The 23,118-nt window shown below is 39.7% G+C and overlaps 1 protein-coding gene across 3 annotated transcripts; it reads left to right on the top strand.

The window, feature by feature from the left end:
- Positions 1-3,913: 3,913 nt before the first annotated feature.
- On the top strand, positions 3,914-21,957 carry LOC134326086 (E3 ubiquitin/ISG15 ligase TRIM25-like). Of its 3 annotated transcripts, XM_063008290.1 has the most exons (7): positions 3,914-4,492; positions 4,610-4,705; positions 12,804-13,037; positions 13,468-13,627; positions 13,890-13,949; positions 14,486-14,545; positions 21,262-21,957. In XM_063008290.1, exons 1-7 carry the CDS (start codon positions 3,914-3,916, stop codon positions 21,795-21,797), a joined length of 1,725 nt encoding a protein of 574 aa, XP_062864360.1. In that variant the 3' UTR covers positions 21,798-21,957. The 3 variants fall into 3 exon arrangements, with proteins under 3 accessions (XP_062864360.1, XP_062864362.1, XP_062864361.1); XM_063008292.1 differs by lacking the exon at positions 13,890-13,949 and having other exon boundaries at positions 14,495-14,545; XM_063008291.1 differs by lacking the exon at positions 13,890-13,949.
- The last annotated feature ends 1,161 nt before the right edge of the window (positions 21,958-23,118 follow it).

Genomic DNA, 23,118 nt, shown 5'->3' with positions numbered 1-23,118 from the left:
TCCCTAGGAGAGCTCTTTGAGGCTCTCCAGGGAATGGAGAATGGTCGGGCGCCAGGTATCGATGGCCTCCCTGTCGAGTTTTATAAAAGGTTTTGGTCAGTGTTGGGTCAGGATGTCTTGAAAGTTCTTCAGAGCAGTATAAGGGACGGAGTGCTTCCGCTGAGCTGCCGGAGGGCGGTCCTGACTCTGCTGCCAAAGAAGGGGGACTTGACTGAATTAAAAAACTGGAGACCTGTCTCCCTGCTATGTACAGACTGTAAACTGCTCTCAAAAGCGTTAGCCTCGAGACTGGGTAAAGTGATGGAGCAGGTGGTACATCTTGATCAGACATATTGTGTGCCTGGAAGGTCAATTTTTGATAATGTTTATCTAATTCGGGATGTTTTGGAAGTCTCCAGACTGTTGGGCTTGAAAGCTGGTCTTATTTTTTTAGATCAAGAAAAAGCATTTGACCGAGTTGAACATGGGTACCTGTGGAAGGTATTGGAGTACTTTGGTTTTAACTCAGGTTTTATAGCAATGATTAAAATTTTATACAGTGACATTGAAAGTGTAATTAAAGTCAATGGGGGTTTATGTGCTCCTTTTAAAGTTTTTAGAGGTATAAGACAAGGTTGTTCCTTGTCTGGCATGTTGTACTCATTAGCAATTGAACCACTATTGTGTAAAATAAGAGAATGTATTTCCGGACTGGTGGTGCCTCCTTGTACTGTTCCTCTATGTGTTTCAGCATATGCAGATGATCTAGTTGTAATAACAAGTACCCAGACTGATGTGGACATTTTAGCTGAACTTTTAAATGATTTTAAGGTTTTATCATCGGCTAAGGTGAACTGGAATAAAAGTGAAGCAATTTTAGTTGGTGAGTGGGATGGTGGAGAACCTACACTCCCATATGAGTTGATGTGGAGGAGGGGTGGTTTCAGATACCTGGGAGTGTACTTGGGGGATAATGCTTGTACTCAAAATAACTGGGATGGCATGGTTGGAAAAATTAAAGGGCGTTTAAATAAATGGAAATGGATAGTTCCCCAAATGTTCTATAGGGGAAGGGTACTTGTTGTTAACAAGCTGGTGGCATCGTCATTGTGGCATAATTTGGCATGCTTGTATCCCCCAACGAATTTTTTAGCAAACCTGCAGGCTGAGTTGGTGGACTTTTTTTGGGACCGCCTGCATTGGATCCCACAGGGAGTTCTATACCTGCCAAAGGACGAAGGGGGACAAGGACTTATCCATCTGGCCAGTAGGGTTGCTGCTTTTCGTCTCCAGTTCATCCAGAGACTCCTCGTGGGACCCAAAGAACTGGTTTGGAAGGCAGTGGCTTGCAGGATTTTGCACAAAGCGGGAGGTCTAGGGTTGGACAGAACTTTGTTTTTAATGGACACTAAGGCACTGGACATTGCTGGGTTGCCTGTTTTTTATCGTGGACTTTTTAGAGTCTGGAACTTTTTTTAAATACAAATGAACAATGACTCGTCTTTGCACTGGCTTTTGGAAGAACCTCTGGTTTATGGAACACGGCTGGATTTAACTGGAGCAAACACCCCTGCACTGACTAGAGCCCTCGTTTCAGCAGGAGTCACAACTCTACGTCGGCTGGTGGACATTGCAGGACCTGATTTCACACATGCGGAGGATGTGGCCACACGGTTGGGAGTAAAGTCCATTCGTGTTGTGAGTAAGGTCCTCGAGAGATGGAAGTCTGTTCTTTCACCTGAGGAGCGGGAGCAGATGCAGGAGTATAGTGCGGGGGTGGTTTGCCCTACAGAGGATGACCCCTTCCCAGACATCACCATCATGCCAGATTTACAGGAGTGTGAAGGCCCTCTTTTGGAGTGTAAGGAGGAATCCAGCATAGACTTAAAGACTGCATCTGGTAAAATGCTGTACAGAGCCTGTGTAAAGGTTCTGAACAAGAAAAAACTGAATAGAAGGACTGACACACCATGGCGTGATGTTTTTAAGTTATGTGATGATGTTAAACCAGAGTGGAGAGCACTATATAAACCCCCATTAACCAAAAAAGTTGCTGACATGCAGTGGAGAATTTTACATGGTATTATCTCAGTTAACGCTTTTATCTCTGTTTTAAACCCGGAGATTTTACCACACTGTCCATTTTGTAATCAGAGGGAAACAGTGTTTCATGCTTTTATGCACTGTTTTAGACTGCGTCCCTTGTTTGAGGTTTTAAAGAATGTTTTTAGGTATTTTAATGTGACTTTTACAATCCAGACTTTTATCCTTGGTTTTAAATATGTCAAAAGAAAAAAATCAGAATGTCAGTTGATCAACTTCATCCTTGGGCAGGCAAAAATGGCAATATATATCAGCCGTAAGAATAAGGTGGAGACTGGTACTGACTGTGAAGCCACAAGGATTTTATCAAGACTGGTTAGATCAAGGATTTTAATAGATTTTAAGTTTTATAAAAGTATGAAAAACATGGAGACTTTTAAAGAAGTGTGGTGCTGTGAGGAGGCGGTGTGCTCAGTTAATGGTGAAGAGCTTTGTTTTACAATTGATTTTAGTTAAGCCGAAATGGATAATTTTATTGTACAAATGCTTTTTATTTTTTTACACATTGAATTATTTCGAAGTGTTTTAATATGATAGAGTGGTTCAGATATTTTTTCTTTGTACTGAAAAGACTGGTTTAAATAAAGAAGTGTAAAAAGTCAAAAAAAAAAAGTCTCTCTCTCTCTCTCTCTCTCTCTCTCTCTCTCTCTCTCTCCTTTAGTTCAGCAGAAATGAAACTGATCTGATCCTGTTCTGTTCTCTCTCTCTCTCTCTCTCTCTCTCTCTCTCTCTCTCTCTCTCTCTCCTTTAGTTCAGCAGAAGTGAAACTGATCTGATCCTGTTCTGTTCGAGTGCGGATCTGTTCCGTGTCTGTGTTTGTAGTTTTGTTGATAATTGAAGTTGATGAACGCAGGTGAGTTTATACATTTCCACACTTCTGTACATTACTGTGTATTGTTACTTTATGTAGTTCAGATTGTTGATTTGATTTAAACACACTTGTTTTGAACAGAACACTCACGAACTAAACCAGGAAGTCTTGGACATTCTCCTGACATTCGAGTTTCTTTCGGCTCGTTCTCGACTAATAAACATCCAAAAATGAGTGAAACTGCATTAACTGATTCTGCAGTAAACAAGGAACAAACTACAATCAAATATTTTTAAAAAGGTTTTTTTCTGTACATTTTTATTTTCTGTTATTTTGTAAATGTGAGCTTCATCTGAGTTGAAATGCTAAGGAAGTGCTAAGGGAGCGTCTACAAAGTGCATGAAGCCGAGGTGTAGTTATTACCCAGTGGCATGTACCATTCAATACAACTGTATAAAGTCCTACTGTATGGGTACAGTAACAATATATCAGTGTCAAAAATTCTAAAATCAATTATTTTAATATAATAAACGATGCAATAGTTACCTAGTGACATGTACCACCCACTACACTTAAATTACAGAAACAGACCCTACAGTATGGGTACAGTAATAAAAATTTCAAATTACCAAGGATGTAGTAGTTAACTAATCACTTGTACTAGTTACTACAACCACATTATAAAAGTCATACAGCATGGGTACAGTAACGAATCATAAAATGTACTACAGTAAAGGTACAGTAATAAAAAAATATAGAAGATGAACAAAAATTAAGAAACGCAAGTTTTGATAAGATGAAGGTTGTAGTAGTTAACTAGTGTCTTATACTACTTACTACAACAACATCGCAAATTAAAAGTCGCACAGCATGAGTACAGTAGATAATCAAAAAAATAAAAAATTAACAAAAATCGAGAAACGTAAACATGAACATAACGCTCACGAACTAAACCAGGAAGTCTGAGCTGCTGTAAATAACTTGCTGTGTTTACTGGTGTTTCTGTTTTTGTGTAGAAAAATGGCCGAGTCCAAAATTTCAGTAACTGAGGATGAGTTCAGCTGTTCAATCTGTCTGGAAACACTGAAGGATCCAGTAACTACCTCATGTGGACACAGTTTTTGTATGGTGTGTATAAATAACTGCTGGGATCGGGAGGATGATAAGGGAACATACAGCTGTCCACAGTGTAGACAAACCTTCACTCCAAGACCTGTTGTGAGGAAAAATATTATTCTGGCAAATGTTGTAGAGGACCTGAAGAAGAGAGAAGCCCAAGGTTCCCTTTTTTTTGGACCTGAAGATGTGGAGTGTGATTACTGTACAGAGAGAAAATCCAAAGCAGTAAAATACTGTCTGGTGTGTTTGGCCTCCTTCTGTGAAACTCACCTTCAGCCTCATTATCGAATTCCTGCTCATAAGAATCACAAGCTGGTTAAAGCTTCCAGACGACTCCATGATCAGATCTGCTCTCAGCATGATAAACTGCTGGAGGTTTACTGTCGTACTGATCAGCAGTGTATCTGTGTGATGTGTACCATGGATGATCATAAAGGACATATTACAATATCAGCTGCAGCAGAAAGAACTGAGAAACAGGTACAAATATTATACAGCTCTCTTTAACAAGTAACAACTCATTAGCATTTACACTGACGTTGTTCATGTTGTGCTCGTACACAATACAAGTAAATTATGAATTGTTATTCTGTGTAGAAGCAGCTGCTGGAGATTCAGAGAAAATTCCAGGAGAAAATCCAGAACAGAGAGAAGGAACTTTGTGAGCTGATAAATGCTGTGGAGTCTCACAAGGTAAGTTTTATAAACGAAAAGCTCTCAGGATCAGTCCGACTCTCCTCCATTAAACCAATCTCCATTAAAAACTTCTATATCTCGGGTAACTTGCAAGTGATGGAGCATTTTTGATCATGAATGTAAACATTCTGCCTGGTTAGTTGGTGATTGATGCTGTACAACAGTGGATATATACAGTATATACAGTGCCATCAGAAAGTATTCATACTCTCTCACTTTTTCCACATTTTGTTACGTTACAGTCATAGTCGACATCCGATTTGAGTATAGTTTTCTTTTAAAAAATCTACACAAAATAGCCCATAATGACAAAGTGAAAACATGTTTTTAGTAGGGCTGTCAAACGATTAAAAATTTTAATCGCGATTAATCTCAGAATTTCATATAGTTAATCGCGATTAATCACATTTTTTTTTTTAAAGAAGAAAACAAGGATTTTTAAGTAAAATGTTACCATTAAAATGGTGAACACATTTTATGCTAAATGTACTGATGTTAAAAACTGCTGGGACAAGAGAAAACTGTAAGGGAGTTTTATGCACTCACATACTAGGCAGTAATACAGGGGTGGGCAATTAAATTTTCCAAGGGGCCACATAAGAAACTGGGACTGTTGTGGAGGGCCGGACCAATAAGGTGAACTTAATTCTGCTCAATATTAATTTTATCTCTTTATTTACATTTACATTACATTTTCAGCATTTAGCAGACGGCTTTATCCACAGCAATTTACATTAAAGTTACAGTTTACAGTCTGAGCAATTGAGGGTTAAGGGCCTTGCTTAAGGGCTTAACAGCAGCAACCTGGCAGTGGAGGGGCTTGAACCAGCGACCTTCTGGTTACTAGTCCAGTACCTTAATCACTAGGCTACAACTGCCCACTCTTTATGAAAAGCAGTAAATTGTACAGTTCTAATAAGCTGTTAATGTTTAGATGTTACAGTCAGAAAATTAGAAGTAGGCAGAGTAAAAACATCAACATTATTTCACTATTTAAACAAACATGCAAAAAAAAAAAAACAAATGTGAACAAAATGTGCAGGTTAATAAACTTTACACTATTTTGTTTTGAGTCTAATTACCTAATTTGTTTTTCAGTCCTTTGTTACTGTTGGATTTTCTTATTAAAATCACAGAGCTGGTCCTGACTGCTTCAGTTCTGGACGTGTTAAACTTTATAAAACAGTCCTTGTTGCTTTTGCAGTTTAGTTAGTGAAGCTTCAGGTGTGACCCCCCGCATCGTTCACGTTCTTGTATTTCTCTGTTTAGTACCATAACAGCGATTTAGAGCCTAAATTGTGATCGTTAAACAGCTTTACACCTGACTTCATTAAATAAATACTTCAGAAGTTCACGTCTTGTTAAAAACTCCACCGTCAGTCACACTCAGTTCTGTTCGTATTACAGTGAAGCTGATACACTCGCACACACGTCAATCCAAACTTGCGGATATTTAAAGACACAGCGCTCCCGTCAAAACAGTCCTGTTATATTGCATGTATGATGTACATTTATTCACATCAAATTTTTAATTGCCACGAATCTCATGCGGGCCGGTTGGGGATGTCTCCGTACAATGCCCAGGTCTGCTCAACATGAACTACGGATGACTCGCAGGGTCAAATAGAACTTGCGTTAATGGCACTATTTTTTTTAATCGCGTTAAATTGAGATTGCGTTAATGCGTTATTATCGCGTTAACTTCGACAGCCCTAGTTTTTAGACATTTTTGTAAATCTTTTAAAAATGTAAACATTTAAACATAATAGGTACATAAGTATTCACACCCTTTGCTATGACACTCAAAATTGAGCTCCGGTGCATCCAGTTTACACTGATCATCCTTGAGATGCTTCTACAACTTGATTGGAGACCACCTGTGGTAAATTCAGTTGATTGAACATAATTTGGAATGGCACACACTTGTCTATAAAAGGTCTCACAGTTGACAGTGCATATCAGAGCAGGAACTAAGCAATGAAATCAAAGGAATTGTCTTTAGACCTCCGAGAATGGATTGTGTCAAGGCACAAATCTGGGGAAGGACAAAAAAAATTTTCGGCAGCATTGAAGGTCCCGAAAAGCACTGTGGTCTCCATTATTCGGAAATGGAAGAAGTTTGGAACCAGCAGAACCTTCCGTAGATCTGGCCGCCCGACCAAACTGAGTAATCGGGGAAGAAGGGCCTTGGTCAAAGAGGTGACCAAGAACCCAATGGTCACTAAGGCAGAGCTCCAGTGTCCCCTTGTGGAGATAGGACAACCATCCAGTAGGTCAACCATTGCTAACACACTCCACCAATCAGGCCTTTATGGTAGAGTGGCCAGATGGAAGCACCTTAACCAAAATAGAACTTTTTGGCCTGAACTACAAGCATCATGTCTGGAGAAAAACAGGCACTGTTCATCGCCTGACTAACACCATCCCTGCGGCAGGTACTGGGCGACAAGTCCGCATAGAGGGTAAGATGACAGCAGCCAAATATAGAGAGATTCTTCAAGAAAACCTGCTCCAGAGTGCTCTGGAACTCAGACTAGGGTGACTATTCATCTTCCAACACGACAATGACCCAAAGCGCACAGCCAAGATAACAAAGGAGTGGCTTCAGGAGCAGTCTGTGAATGTCCTTGAGTGGCCCAGCCAGAGCCCGGACTTGAATCCAATTGAACATCTCTGGAAAGACCTAAAAATGGCTGTCTGCAGAGGATCTGCAGAGAAGAATGGGAGAAAATGCCCAAAAACAGGTGTGCCAAGCTTGTACAGACATACCCAAAAAGACTTGAGGCTGTGATTGCTGCCTAAGGTGCTTCAACAAAATATTAAGCCATGGGTGTGAAACCTTATGTACCTATTATGTTTAAATGTTTACATTTGTAATAAATTTACAAAAATGTCTGAAAACATGTTTTCACTTTGTCATTATGGGCTATTTCATGTAGATTAAAAAAAAAAAAACTATACCCAAATCAATTTTCAAATATGTCTGTAACGTAACAAAATGTGGAAGAAGTGAAGGGGTGTGAATACTTTCTGATGGCACTGTATGTATATATATATATATACAGTACAGGCCAAAAGTTTGGACACACCAGTCAAAAGTTTGGACACACCTTCTCTTCAATGTTTTTTCTTGATTATTTTTATTTTCTACATTGTAGATTAATACTGAAGACATCTAAACTATGAAGAATTATGTAGTGAACCAAAAAGTGTTAAACAAACCAGAATATGTTTTATATTTTACCAACTCTACCTCTGCACAACACAACTGATGGTCTCAAACACATTAAAAAAGCAACAAATTCCAGAACTTCACTCTAGACAAGGCACAAACATTCATTGAAAACCATTCCAGGTGGATACCTAGTAAAGCTGGTTGAGAAATAGTTTTGGATATTAGTTTTTCATAGTTTGGATGTCTTTAGTATTAATCTACAATGTAGAAAATTAAAAAAAAAATCTAGAAAAACCACAGGAATGAGAAAGTGTGTCCAAACTTTTGGCCTGTACTGTGTATATATATACAGTGGGGAAATAAGTATTTGATCCCCTGCTGATTTTGTAAGTTTACCCCCTTACAAAGACTTGAACAGTCTATAATTTTTAAGGAAGGTTTATTTTAACAGAGAGAGACAGAATAGCAACAAAAAATCCAGAAAAAAAACATTAAATAAAAGTTATAAATTAATTTGTATTTAATTAAGGGAAATAAGTATTTGATCCCCTACCAACCAGCAAGAATTCTGACCCCCACAGACCGGTTATGTGCACAAAAGGCACAAAAATTAGTCATGTCCCTGTATAAAAGACTGCTGTCACAGAATCAGTTTCTTCCATTCAAATCTCTCGACCACCATCGGCAAGACCAAAGAGCTATCAAAGGACGTCAGGGACAAGATTGTAGACCTGCACAAGGCTGGAATGGGCTACAAGACCATCAGCAAGAAGCTTGGTGAGAAAGAGACCACTGTTGGCACGATAATTCGAAAATGGAAGAAATACAAGATCACAGTCAATCGCCCTCGCTCTGGAGCTCCATGCAAGATCTCACCTCGTAGGAATAAGAATGATTCTCAAGGTGAGGTCAGCCCAGAATTACACGGGAGGAGCTTGTCAATGATCTCAAGGGAGCTGGGAGCAGAGAAATGCTGGATATGACCCCAAGAACACCATCCCCACTGGGCATTTCTCTGCCTCCAAACACGGCGAGTGGAGTTGATGCCAAAGATCTCAATTTTGGTCTCATCTGACCATATCACATTCTCCCAAGCTTTCTCTGAATCATTCAGGTGTTCATTGTTCAAACTTTAGATGGTCCTGTACATGAGCCTTCTTGAGCAAAGGGACTTTGCGGGCACTGCAGGATCTAAATCCATTACGGGTAAGTGTGTTACTAATGGTTTTCTTGGTGACTATGCTCCCAGCTCCCTTGAGATCATTGACAAGCTCCTCCCGTGTAATTCTGGGCTGACCTCACCTTTCTCAGAATCATTCTTACCCCACGAGGTGAGATCTTGCATGGATCTCCAGAGCGAGGGTGATTGACTGTGATCTTGTATTTCTTCCATTTTCAAATTATCACACCAACAGTGGTCTCTTTCTCACCAAGCTTCTTGCTGATTGCCCATTCCATTTGTGCACATAACCGGTCTGTGGGGGTCAGAATTCTTGCTGGTTGGTAGGGGATCAAATACTTATTTCCCTTAATTAAATACAAATTAATTTATAACTTTTTTTTAATGTTTTTTTTTCTGGATTTTTTGTTGATATTCTGTCTCTCTGTTAAAATAAACCTTCCATAAAAATTATAGACTGTTCAAGTCTTTGTAGGGGAGTAAACTTACAAAATCAGCAGTGGATCAAATACTTATTTCCCCCACTGTATATATATATACAGTACAGGCCAAAAGTTTGGACACACCAGTCAAAAGTTTGGACACACCTTCTCTTCAATGTTTTTTCTTGATTATTTTTATTTTCTACATTGTAGATTAATACTGAAGACATCTAAACTATGAAGAATTATGTAGTGAACCAAAAAGTGTTAAACAAACCAGAATATGTTTTAAATGTTACCAACTCTACCTCTGCACAACACAACTGATGGTCTCAAACACATTAAAAAAGCAACAAATTCCAGAACTTCACTCTAGACAAGGCACAAACATTCATTGAAAACCATTCCAGGTGGATACCTAGTAAAGCTGGTTGAGAAAATTTCAAAGAGTGTGCAAATCTGTCATTAAAGCAAAAGATGGCTACTTTGAATAATCTAAAATATAAAACATATTCTGGTTTGTTTAACACTTTTTTGTTTACTACATAATTCCATATGTGTTCCTTCATAGTTTGGATGTCTTTAGTATTAATCTACAATGTAGAAAATAAAATAAAAAATCTAGAAAAACCACAGGAATGACCACTTTTGGCCTGTACTGTATATATATATACACACACATACAGTAAGGAAATCAAGCATTTGATACACTGCCGACTTTGCAAGTTTTCCCACCTACAAAGAATGGAGTGGCCTTTAATTTTTATCGTAGGGACACTTCAACTGTGAGAGACATAATCTAAAAAAAAAATCCAGATAATCACATTGTATGATTTTTAAATAATTACTTTGCATTTTATTACATAAAATAAGTATTTGATCCCCTACCAACCAGCAAGAATTCTGGCTCTCACAGACCTCTTTAAGAAGCCCTCCTATTCTGCACTCATTACCTGTATTTATTGCACCTGTTTGAACTGGTAACCTGTATAAAAGACATCTGTACACACACTCAGTCACACTTCAACCTCTTCACCAAAGAGCTGTCTAAGGACACCAGGGACAAAATTGCAGACCTGCACAAGGCTGGGATGGGCTACAGGACAATAGGCAAGCAGCTTGGTGAGAAGGCAACAACTGCTGGCGCAATTATTAGAAAATGGAAGAAACACAAGATGACTGTCAATCTTCCTCGGTCTGCTGCTCCATGCAAGATCTCACCTCGTGGGGTAAGGATGATCCTGAGAAAGGTCAGGAATTAGCCCAGAATCACATGGGAGGACCTGGTCAATGACCTGAAGAGAGCTGGGAACACAGTCTCAAAGATTACCATTAGTAACACACTATGCCGCCATGGATTAAAATCCTGCAGGGCAAGCAAGGTCCCCCTGCTCACGCCAGCACATGTCCAGGCCCATTTGAAGATCACCAAAGACCATCTGGATGATCCAGAGGAGGCATGGGAGAAGGTCATGTGGTCAGATGAGACCAAAATAGAGCTTATTGGTATCAACTCCACTCGCCGTGTTTGGAGGAAGAAGAAGGATGAGTACAAACATCCCAACCGTGAAGCATGGGCGTGAAAACATCATACTTTGGGGGTGCTTTTCTTTAAAGGGGACAGGACGACTGCACCGTATTGAAGGGAGGATGGATGGGGTCATGTATAGCGATATTTTGGCCAACAACCTCCTTCCCTCAGTAAGAGCATTGGAGATGGGTTGTGGCTGGGTCTTCCAGCATGACAATGGCCCGAAACACACAGCTAAGGAGTGGCTCTGTAAGAAGCATTTCAAGATCCTGGAGTGGCCTAGCCAGTCTCCAGACCTGAACCCAATAGAAAATCTTTGGAGGGAGCTGAAACTCCATGTTGCCCAGCGACAGCCCGAAACCTGACAGATCTGGAGAAGATCTGTATGGAGGAGTGGGCCAAAATCCCTGCTGCAGTGTGTGCAAACTTGGTCAAGAACTACAGAAAACGTCTGACCTCTGTAAAGGTTTCTGTACCAGATATTAAGTTCTGTTTTTCCATTGTATCAAATACTTATTTTATGCAATAATATGCAAATTAATTATTTAAAAATCAATACTTGCAAAATCAGCAGTGTGTTATTTTCCTCACTGTATATATATATATATATTAGGGCTGTCAAACGATTAAATTTTTTAATCGCGATTAATCTCAGAATTTCATATAGTTCATCGCGATTAATCGCATTAAAAAAAGGCTGTGTAAATGTTATAGAAAACAAGGATTTTTAAGTGAAATGTTACAATTACAATGGTGAACACATTTTATGCTAAATGTACTGATGTTAAAAACTGCTGGGACAAGAGAAAACTGTAAGGGAGTTTTATTCACTCACATACTAGGCAGTAAATGTCAGATTGTAGGTTAGAATTTCTCCATCAGCAAACATTGTAGATCAGCGGTGCTTTAGGTGGGATAAGGCGTAGTTATTGTAACAGACTTGTCTGTGATTGTATCGTGACGATGGTTTGATGGACGTTTCTACACGAAGTGAGTGTGTTTTGACCCTTTGGGGCTTCCATAGTTCATGAACTAACGTGCTTGACTCAGCTTTCCGGTATTCGGTACAGAAGAAGAAGTTAATTAAGTGTAATAAAGTCTTCTGCTCCCGACAACTTGTGAATATACCATGTATTTATTTCTTTATTAAGCAATTGCATCACTACGACGATCGGTTACATTATGTTAACAAACCGCAAATGAAAAACGGTGGCAAGTCCGACATTAAAACGTTTGTTCTACCAGTCAAGTGTCAACATGAACTAGAATTTGCGTTAATGGCACTATTTTATTTAATCGCGTTAAATTGAGATCGCGTTAATGCGTTATTATCGCGTTAACTTCGACAGCCCTAATATATATATATATATATATATATATATATATATATATGGTGTTTTATTAGATTTAATTCACACATCATTTTGAATTAAGGATATGCAGGAGCAGGTGTGTTGTATCAAAAGTCTGTGAGGAAATATAACATGCTGATAAATGCAGTAAAAACTAAAGTGATGATGAACACTGAAGAAGTGCTGAAGTTTAAGGTGGAAGGTAGAAGACTGAAACTCTTTCTTAAGTCTGGGAAGTAAAGTATCAAATACTGCATCATGTGGACATGATGATGATGGTAACATTTACAAGGGTATGAAAAACCAAGCCATTTAGCACCTTCACCAAGCTATGAGTGATGAAAGTCTTAATTTGGCCAGTAGCTACATATGAATGTGAATGGATGGACAAATATCAAAGTAAGAAACGTTTCCTCTTTCTGAATCTTCTAACAGTGTTCTGCACAGACAGCAGTGAAAAACATTGAGATGATGTGTACTGAACTAATCAACTCAATTAACAGAAGATGCTCTGAGCTAAAAGATCTGATCAGAGATCGAGAGACTCTAGAAGTAAGTCGAGCTGAAAAAGTCCTGAAGCAGGTGGAGCAGCAGATTGTAGAGCTGAAGAGGAAAGATGCTGAACTGGAACAGCTTTCACACACAGAGGATCCCGTTCATTTCCTCCAGGTAACAGAACTACAAATAATTATATTATTGCTGCACCAGTCCAAGTAATAAAATACAGCGGGACCTTGTAACTTGACGACCCTTTCGTTGAGAAATTTGTTCCCTTGAACTCGATTATTGTTATCATTCATTCAAACATGTTGGGGAGAGCCGGAAACGCGACAGAACCATATCACAAGCAAAGCATCGCTTCCACAAATCTGTAACAAAGAGAAACCACCCTACACAAAACACATTATGACCCATAAAGTCATAACACTCAGGGTTCTGAGAAATTGTGAGAATTAGAATCAGCTTTTCCGAGAGATCATGAAATACTGTTAATGTTATTAGGAGAAACATCACTCTTGTGCTTCATGTCTGTTATCCATCATTTGTGATTCATCATCATCTTGTTGTTTCTCTGTGAACATTATTTGTCTGGATGTAGAATTTTCAGTCTCTCTTGGCTCCTGCTGGATCTGCAGAATCAGCCACCATCAAAATCAGTCCTTTCCTCTCATTTAATGATGTTACAAAGTCTGTATCTCAGCTGAGAGAGAAAGTAGAAGAATTCTGGAAAGAGCAGTGTGAGAAGATACCAGATGAAGGTGAGTTCAAGCCCTCAGTGTTCCATTGTCTCCAAAATGCTTCGGTACTCAAACATCAAACAAAACAATCAAATCCACCAACATGAACATTTTACATCTTACAACATCATTCATTTACTCACTAACCCTTATCAGACTTAAGGTCACTTCAGACAAACACTGGGAGAACATATCAAATTTCTTACTGGCTGTACCTGCGTCAATTTCTGGTGTAAATATGTATTTACTGTGATTAGTGATTGTACTTTTACTCTTTCTGCAGTGAAGAAAGTCCGGATTACTTCACCTCCTGAACTTAAAATCAGACCAGATTTTCTACGATGTAAGTTTCTCACAAACACACAAACATACACAGTGCAGTGAAAAAGTATTTGCACCCCCCAGTTATCTGTATTTTTACATATTTGTCACATTTCAGAGATCATGAAGTTAAAACAAGTAAAACAATCATTTAAGAATAGTGTAATTGCTGGTACATTAGTAAGTTGCCAGTGTGCTACATAACTTAGTGAAGTGTGAAAATGAGGAGGCAGAAAACCAGATTTATACTCAGCTAAATCAACTTTACTCAGCAGGTCTTTAAATCTTGCAGGTTTTTATAATTACTTAACACAAATGTAGAAACTAGAACTTAAAATCCAACAAAACTCCCACTCACAAAGTGAACTGTAGATGGTGCCAAATAAAAGAAATAAGCACAACAGCTAAACTGCCAAACCAGGCCTAAACTAACACACACAAAATAGACAAGGGGTGGCACCCTCCTCTTACATAGTGGGCTAAACAGAATAATAATAATAGCTATGTGTATGAATGTATTTACTGTGATTAGTGATTGTACTGTTACTCTTTCTGCAGTGAAGAAAGTCCGGATTACTTCACCTCCTGAACCTAAAATCAGAGAAGATTTTCTACAATGTAAGTTTCTCACAAGCACAAAAACAGACACAGTGCAGTGAAAAAGTATTTGCATCCCCAGTTATCTGTATTTTTACATATTTGTCACACTTTACAAGTTCAGATGCTACAGCAGCTCAGTTTGGTTCAAGTCTAAATCTGATTAAGTCAAAACTTAAACTTTATTTTCTCAGATTTATTTTAACAAAGATCTTCTCTTGTTATTTGGAATTGTTATGTTTTTTTATTACACGAGTGTTTAATCTTTACATCATGAACTGATGACCAGATGTTCTTCTTTAACTGAAACACCATCACACAACCACCACCATGACTGACTGTTAGTGAGATGTTTTTATTGTAAAATGCTGTTTAAGCTTCATTGCAAGTATAAGAATTTTGAATAATCAGTTCACAGAACATTATCAACAAAAAGCTTGAGGGTCATTAAGGTTCTTATATTGGTAAATGAGAGGCGAGGCTTCATGTTCCTCTTAGTTAACAGTGATTTTACCTTGTGACTCTCTCATGGATTTTATTTGTGCTGTCTCCTTCTAATACTGGAATCATTAAATCAGATCTAAATTGAGGTCAGCAGGTCCTGTGGTTTCCTAAATGTTTGTCTGGGTTCTTGATGAGACATTGATGAGCTCTTGAAGTGTCTTAACTGTTCCAAGTGTCATATGGATATCATGGCTCTTACTGTGGTTCGCTGAAGTACTAAAACTTTAGAATGGGCTTTGTAACTTTTTCCAGACTGATATATTGCAATTACTTTTCTGATCTATTTTGGAATTTGTTTGGACAGTGGTGAAGTGGTTCTGACAGTGATCATGCCTCGGATTAGGGACATGTTGGTGCTTGCTAAAGACCACTGTTCAGTCCTGGATCAATGATCAGTCCTGGAGTTTGTGCTGTTCTCCATCCAGTTTTTCATTCTGGCACAATAAGAAAAAGACTAAAATTCCCATAATGCAGAGTTCTTCTAGAATAGGAGTGTATGTGGATTATGAAGCAGGAACTCTGTCCTTCTACAGCGCCTCTGATACAATGAAGCTCCTCCACAGAGTTCAGACCACGTTCACTCAGCTCCTCTACCCGGGGTTTTGGTTTTATTATGGATCTGTGAAACTGTCAGATTTAACAAATGAAATGTAAAATTTACATGAAAGTGTGACATTAAACTGTTTGAGTGATTTGTGTTTGTGCAGTGTTTGTGTGTATGTGTAGTGTTTGTGTGATTGTGAAGTGTTTGTGTAATGTGTGTGTTTGAGTTGTATTTGTGTGTAGTGTCTGTGTGTTTGTGTAATGTATGTGTGTTTGTGTAGAGTTTGTGTGATTGTGTAGTGTTTGTGTGTATGTGTAGGGTTGGTATGCATTTTTGTGGTGTTTGTGTAATGTGTGTGTTTGTGTAATGTGTCTGTGTGTACATGTAGGGTTTGTATGTGTTTAAATTGTGTGTTGCTGGTGTGTGTCTGTGTAAATTTTGTGAATGTGTGAATTGTAAATGAATGTGCCATGTTTGTGGGGTGTCTATGTTTGTGTAGTATTTGTGTGTATTTGTGTAGTGTTTGTGTAGCGTTTGTGTAGTAGTTGTGTGTGTTTGTGGTGTTCATGTATGTTTGTGTAGTATGTGTGTTTGTGTAGTATTTGTGTATTTGTGTAGTATTTATGTGTATGTTTAGTGTCTGTGTGAGTAGTATTTGTGTGTTTGAGTAGTATTTCAGTGTGTATGTGTAGTGTCTGTGTATTTGTGCAGTGTATATATATATATATATATACAGGGGTTGGACAATGAAGCTGAAACACCTGGTTTTAGACCACAATAATTTATTAGTATGGTGTAGGGCCTCACATTTCTGCAAATATTTCATTATATCTTTTCATGGGACAACACTATAGACATGAAACTTGGATATAACTTAGAGTAGTCAGTGTACAACTTGTATAGCAGTGTAGATTTACTGTCTTCTGAAAATAACTCAACACACAGCCATTAATGTCTAAATGGCTGGCAACATAAGTGAGTACACCCCACAGTGAACATGTCCAAATTGTGCCCAAAGTGTCAATATTTTGTGTGACCACCATTATTATCCAGCACTGCCTTAACCCTCCTGGGCATGGAGTTCACCAGAGCTGCCCAGGTTGCTACTGGAATCCTCTTCCACTCCTCCATGATGACATCACGGAGCTGGTGGATGTTAGACACCTTGAACTCCTCCACCTTCCACTTGAGGATGCGCCACAGGTGCTCAATTGGGTTTAGTCCATCACCTTTACCTTCAGCTTCCTCAGCAAGGCAGTTGTCATCTTGGAGGTTGTGTTTGGGGTCGTTATCCTGTTGGAAAACTGCCATGAGGCCCAGTTTTCGAAGGCAGGGGATCATGCTCTGTTTCAGAATGTCACAGTACATGTTGGAATTCATGTTTCCCTCAATGAACTGCAGCTCCCCAGTGCCAGCAACACTCATGCAGCCCAAGACCATGATGCTACCACCACCATGCTTGACTGTAGGCAAGATACAGTTGTCTTGGTACTTCTCACCAGGGCGCCGCCACACATGCTGGACACCATCTGAGCCAAACAAGTTTATCTTGGTCTCGTCAGACCACAGGGCATTCCAGTAATTCATGTTCTTGGACTGCTTGTCTTCAGCAAACTGTTTGCGGGCTTTCTTGTGCGTCAGCTTCCTTCTGGGATGACGACCATGCAGACCGATGCAGTGTGCGGCGTATGGTCTGAGTACTGACAGGCTGACCTCCCACGTCTTCAACCTCTGCAGCAATGCTGGCAGCACTCATGTGTCTATTTTTTAAAGCCAACCTCTGGATATGACGCCGAACACGTGGACTCAACTTCTTTGGTCGACCCTGGCGAAGCCTGTTCCGAGTGGAACCTGTCCTGGAAAACCGCTGTATGACCTTGGCCACCATGCTGTAGCTCAGTTTCAGGGTGTTAGCAATCTTCTTATAGCCCAGGCCATCTTTGTGGAGAGCAACAATTCTATTTCTCACATCCTCAGAGAGTTCTTTGCCATGAGGTGCCATGTTGAATATCCAGTGGCCAGTATGAGAGAATTGTACCCAAAACACCAAATTTAACAGCCCTGCTCCCCATTTACACCTGGGACCTTGACACATGACACCAGGGAGGGACAACGACACATATGGGCACAATTTGGACATGTTCACTGTGGGGTGTACTCACTTATGTTGCCAGCTATTTAGACATTAATGGCTGTGTGTTGAGTTATTTTCAGAAGACAGTAAATCTACACTGCTATACAAGCTGTACACTGACTACTCTAAGTTATATCCAAGTTTCATGTCTATAGTGTTGTCCCATGAAAAGATATAATGAAATATTTGCAGAAATGTGAGGGGTGTACTCACTTTTGTGATACACTGTATATATATATATATATATATATATATATATACAGTGTATCACAAAAGTGAGTACACCCCTCACATTTCTGCAGATTTTTAAGTATATCTATTCATGGGACAACACTGACAAAATGACACTTTGACACAATGAAAAGTAGTCTGTGTGCAGCTTATATAACAGTGTAAATTTATTCTTCCCTCAAAATAACTCAATATACAGCCATTAATGTCTAAACCACCGGCAACAAAAGTGAGTACACCCCTTAGTGAAAGTTCCTGAAGTGTCAATATTTTGTGTGGCCACCATTATTTCCCAGAACTGCCTTAACTCTCCTGTGCATGGAGTTTACCAGAGCTTCACAGGTTGCCACTGGAATGCTTTTCCACTCCTCCATGACGACATCACGGAGCTGGCGGATATTCGAGACTTTGCACTCCTCCACCTTCCGCTTGAGGATGCCCCAAAGATGTTCTATTGGGTTTAGGTCTGGAGACATGGTTGGCCAGTCCATCACCTTTACCCTCAGCCTCTTCAATAAAGCAGTGGTCGTCTTAGAGGTGTGTTTGGGGTCATTATCATGCTGGAACACTGCCCTGCGACCCATTTTCCGGAGGAAGGGGATCATGCTCTGCTTCAGTATTTCACAGTACTTATTGGAGTTCATGTGTCCCTCAATGAAATGTAACTCCCCAACACCTGCTGCACTCATGCAGCCCCAGACCATGGCATTCCCACCACCATGCTTGACTGTAGGCATGACACACTTATCTTTGTACTCCTCACCTGATTGCCGCCACACATGCTTGAGACCATCTGAACCAAACAAATTAATCTTGGTCTCATCAGACCATAGGACATGGTTCCAGTAATCCATGTCCTTTGTTGACATGTCTTCAGCAAACTGTTTGCGGGCTTTCTTGTGTAGAGACTTCAGAAGAGGCTTCTTTCTGGGGTGACAGCCATGCAGACCAATTTGATGTAGTGTGCGGCGTATGGTCTGAGCACTGACAGGCTGACCCCCCACCTTTTCAATCTCTGCAGCAATGCTGACAGCACTCCTGTGCCTATCTTTCAAAGACAGCAGTTGGATGTGACGCTGAGCACGTGCACTCAGCTTCTTTGGACGACCAACGCGAGGTCTGTTCTGAGTGGACCCTGCTCTTTTAAAACGCTGGATGATCTTGGCCACTGTGCTGCAGCTCAGTTTCAGGGTGTTGGCAATCTTCTTGTAGCCTTGGCCATCTTCATGTAGCGCAACAATTCGTCTTTTAAGATCCTCAGAGAGTTCTTTGCCATGAGGTGCCATGTTGGAACTTTCAGTGACCAGTATGAGAGAGTGTGAGAGCTGTACTACTAAATTGAACACACCTGCTCCCTATGCACACCTGAGACCTAGTAACACTAACAAATCACATGACATTTTGGAGGGAAAATGACAAGCAGTGCTCAATTTGGACATTTAGGGGTGTAGTCTCTTAGGGGTGTACTCACTTTTGTTGCCGGTGGTTTAGACATTAATGGCTGTATATTGAGTTATTTTGAGGGAAGAATAAATTTACACTGTTATATAAGCTGCACACAGACTACTTTTCATTGTGTCAAAGTGTCATTTTGTCAGTGTTGTCCCATGAAAAGATATACTTAAATATCTGCAGAAATGTGAGGGGTGTACTCACTTTTGTGATACACTGTATATATATATACAGTATATATACAGTATATACTGTATATACAGTATATATATATATATATATATATATATATATATACACAGTGGGGCCAAAAAGTATTTAGTCAGCCACTGATTGTGCAAGTTCTCCTACTTAAAAAGATGAGAGAGGTCTGTGATTTTCATCATAGGTGCACTTCAAGGAAATCACTTTGTAGGATTTTTAAAGAGTTTATTTGTAAATTATGGTGGAAAATAAGTATTTGGTCACCCACAAACAGGCAAGATTTCTGGCTCTCACAGACCTGTAACTTCTTCTTTAAGAAGCTCTTCTGTCCTCCACTCGTTACCTGTATTAATGGCACCTGTTTGACCTCGTTATCTGTATAAAAGACACCTGTCCACAGCCTCAAACAGTCAGACTCCAAACTCAACCATGGCCAAGACCAAAGAGCTGTCGAAGGACACCAGGAAGAAAATTGTAGACCTGCACCAGGCTGGGAAGAGTGAATCTACAATAGGCAAGCAGGTTGGTGTGAATAAATCAACTGTGGGAGCAATTGTAAGAAAATGGAAGACATACAAGACCATTGATAATCTCCCTTGGGGTCAAGATCTCATCCTGTGGGGTCAAAATGATCATGAGAACGGTGAGCAAAAACCACAGAACTACACGGAGGGACCTGATGAATGACCTGCAGAGAGCTGTGACCAAAGTAACAAAGGCTACCATCAGTAACACACTACGCAGAGAGGGACTCAAATCCTGCAGTGCCAGGCGTGTCCCCCTGCTTAAGCCAGTACATGTCCAGTCCCGTCTGAAGTTTGCCAGAGAGCATATGGATGATCCAGAAGAGGATTGGGAGAAAATCATGTGGTCAGATGAAACCAAAATGGAACTTTTTGGTAAAAACTCAACTCGTCGTGTTTGGAGGAAGAAGAATGCTGAGTAAACACCATACCTACTGTGAAGCATGGGGGTGGAAACATCATGCTTTGGGGCTGTTTTTCTGCAAAGGGGACAGGACGACTGATCCGTGTTAAGGGAAGAATTAACGGGGCCATGTATCGTGAGATTTTAAGCCAAAACCTCCTTCCATCAGTGAGAGCATTGAAGATGGAACGTGGCTGGGTCTTCCAGCATGACAATGATCCTAAACACACCGCTCGGGCAATGAAGGAGTGGCTCCGTAAAAAGCATTTCCGTCTCCAGACCTCAACCCCATAGAAAATATGTGGAGGGAGTTGAAAGTCCGTGTTGCCCAGTGACAGCCCCAAAACATCACTGCTCTAGAGGAGATCTGCATGGAGGAATGGGCCAAAATACAAATACAGTGTGTGCAAACCTGGTGAAGACTTACAGGAAACGTTTCACCTCTGTCATTGCCAACAAAGGTTATGTTACAAATTATTGAGTTGAACTTTTGTTATTGACCAAATACTTATTTTCCACCATAATTTACAAATACATTCTTTAAAAATCCTACAATGTGATTTCCTGGATTTTTTTTCCTCATTTTGTCTCACATAGTTGAAGTGTACCTATGATGAAAATTACAGACCTCTCTCATCTTTCTAAGTAGGAGAACTTGCACAATCAGTGATATATATATATATATATATATATACACACTCTCTTCTATGTTAATTGGTTTATTTTGTGTTTCCTCTCCAGATGTTTGTCGGTTCACACTGGATCCAAACACAGTAAATAAAAACCTCCAGCTGTCTGAAAAGAACAAAGTGGTGACCTGGAGTAAAACATTACAGTCGTATCCTGATCATCCAGATAGATTTGATAATTGGTACCAGGTTCTGTGTAGAGAGAGTGTGAGTGGACGCTGTTACTGGGAGGTTGAGTGGAGTGGGAATGATGTGATTGATATAGCAGTGTCATATAAAAGCATCAGCAGGAAGGGAGGTGGTGTTGAGTGTGGGTTTCGACGGAATAATAAGTCATGGATTTTGTTATGTTCTCGATCCAGCTTTTCATTCTGGCACAATAATAAAGAGACAAAAATTCCCATAATGCCGAGTTCCTCTAGAATAGGAGTGTATGTGGATTATGAAGCAGGAACTCTGTCTTTCTACAGCGTCTCTGATACAATGAAGCTCCTCCACAGAGTTCAGACCACGTTCACTCAGCTCCTCTACCCGGGGTTCTGGGTTAATTCAGGATCAAAAGTGAAACTGTCAGATTTAACAAATTAAATGTAAAATTTACATGAAAGTGTAACATTAAACTGTTTGGGTGATTTTAGAGTCTGTGAGGCAGTGATACATTTATGGAGATTTTCTTTTTAATAAGGAAACATTTCAAGACATTTAAAAAATATTTAAAACACAATAAATACAGTGCTGTGAAAAAGTATTTAACCCCTTTCCTGATTTATTCTTTTCTTAAATATTTATCATCTAAATGGATTCAGATATTAAAACTAAATTAAATAAAAGACAAACTGAATATTTAAAAACATAAAAGAGAACATTTGTGTACATTACAAAATGGTAAATGTGATAATTTTCACTTCTTTTTTCCCAAGTCTATTATAACCCCAAATCAGAAAAAGTTGGGACAGTATGGAAAATCCAAATAAAATAATGCAAATACTATTAAAAAAACATTTTTATTCATTTATTTTTTCTTTCTTATACAGTGTATCACAAAAGTGAATACACCCCTCACATTTCTGCAGATATTTAAGTATATCTTTTCATGGGACAACACTGACAAAATGACACTTTGACACAATGAAAAGTAGTCTGTGTGCAGCTTATATAACAGTGTAAATTTATTCTTCCCTCAAAATAACTCAATATACAGCCATTAATGTCTAAACCACCGGCAACAAAAGTGAGTACACCCCTAAGAGACTACACCCCTAAATGTCCAAATTGAGCACTGCTTGTCATTTTCCCTCCAAAATGTCATGTGATTTGTTAGTGTTACTAGGTCTCAGGTGTGCATAGGGAGCAGGTGTGTTCAATTTAGTAGTACAGCTCTCACACTCTCTCATACTGGTCACTGAAAGTTCCAACATGGCACCTCATGGCAAAGAACTCTCTGAGGATCTTAAAAGACGAATTGTTGCACTACATGAAGATGGCCAAGGCTACAAGAAGATTGCCAACACCCTGAAACTGAGCTGCAGCACAGTGGCCAAGATCATCCAGCATTTTAAAAGAGCAGGGTCCACTCAGAACAGACCTCGCGTTGGTCGTCCAAAGAAGCTGAGTGCACGTGCTCAGCGTCACATCCAACTGCTGTCTTTGAAAGATAGGCGCAGGAGTGCTGTCAGCATTGCTGCAGAGATTGAAAAGGTGGGGGGTCAGCCTGTCAGTGCTCAGATCATACGCCGCACACTACATCAAATTGGTCTGCATGGCTGTCACCCCAGAAGGAAGCCTCTTCTGAAGTCTCTACACAAGAAAGCCCGCAAACAGTTTGCTGAAGACATGTCAACAAAGGACATGGATTACTGGAACCATGTCCTATGGTCTGATGAGACCAAGATTAATTTGTTTGGTTCAG

The sequence above is a fragment of the Trichomycterus rosablanca genome, chromosome 14, assembly GCF_030014385.1.
Source record: "Trichomycterus rosablanca isolate fTriRos1 chromosome 14, fTriRos1.hap1, whole genome shotgun sequence".
Lineage (NCBI taxonomy): Eukaryota > Metazoa > Chordata > Actinopteri > Siluriformes > Trichomycteridae > Trichomycterus > Trichomycterus rosablanca.
The sequence above is the reverse complement of the archived record's forward strand: the minus strand, read 5'-3'. Positions and strand labels throughout refer to the sequence as shown.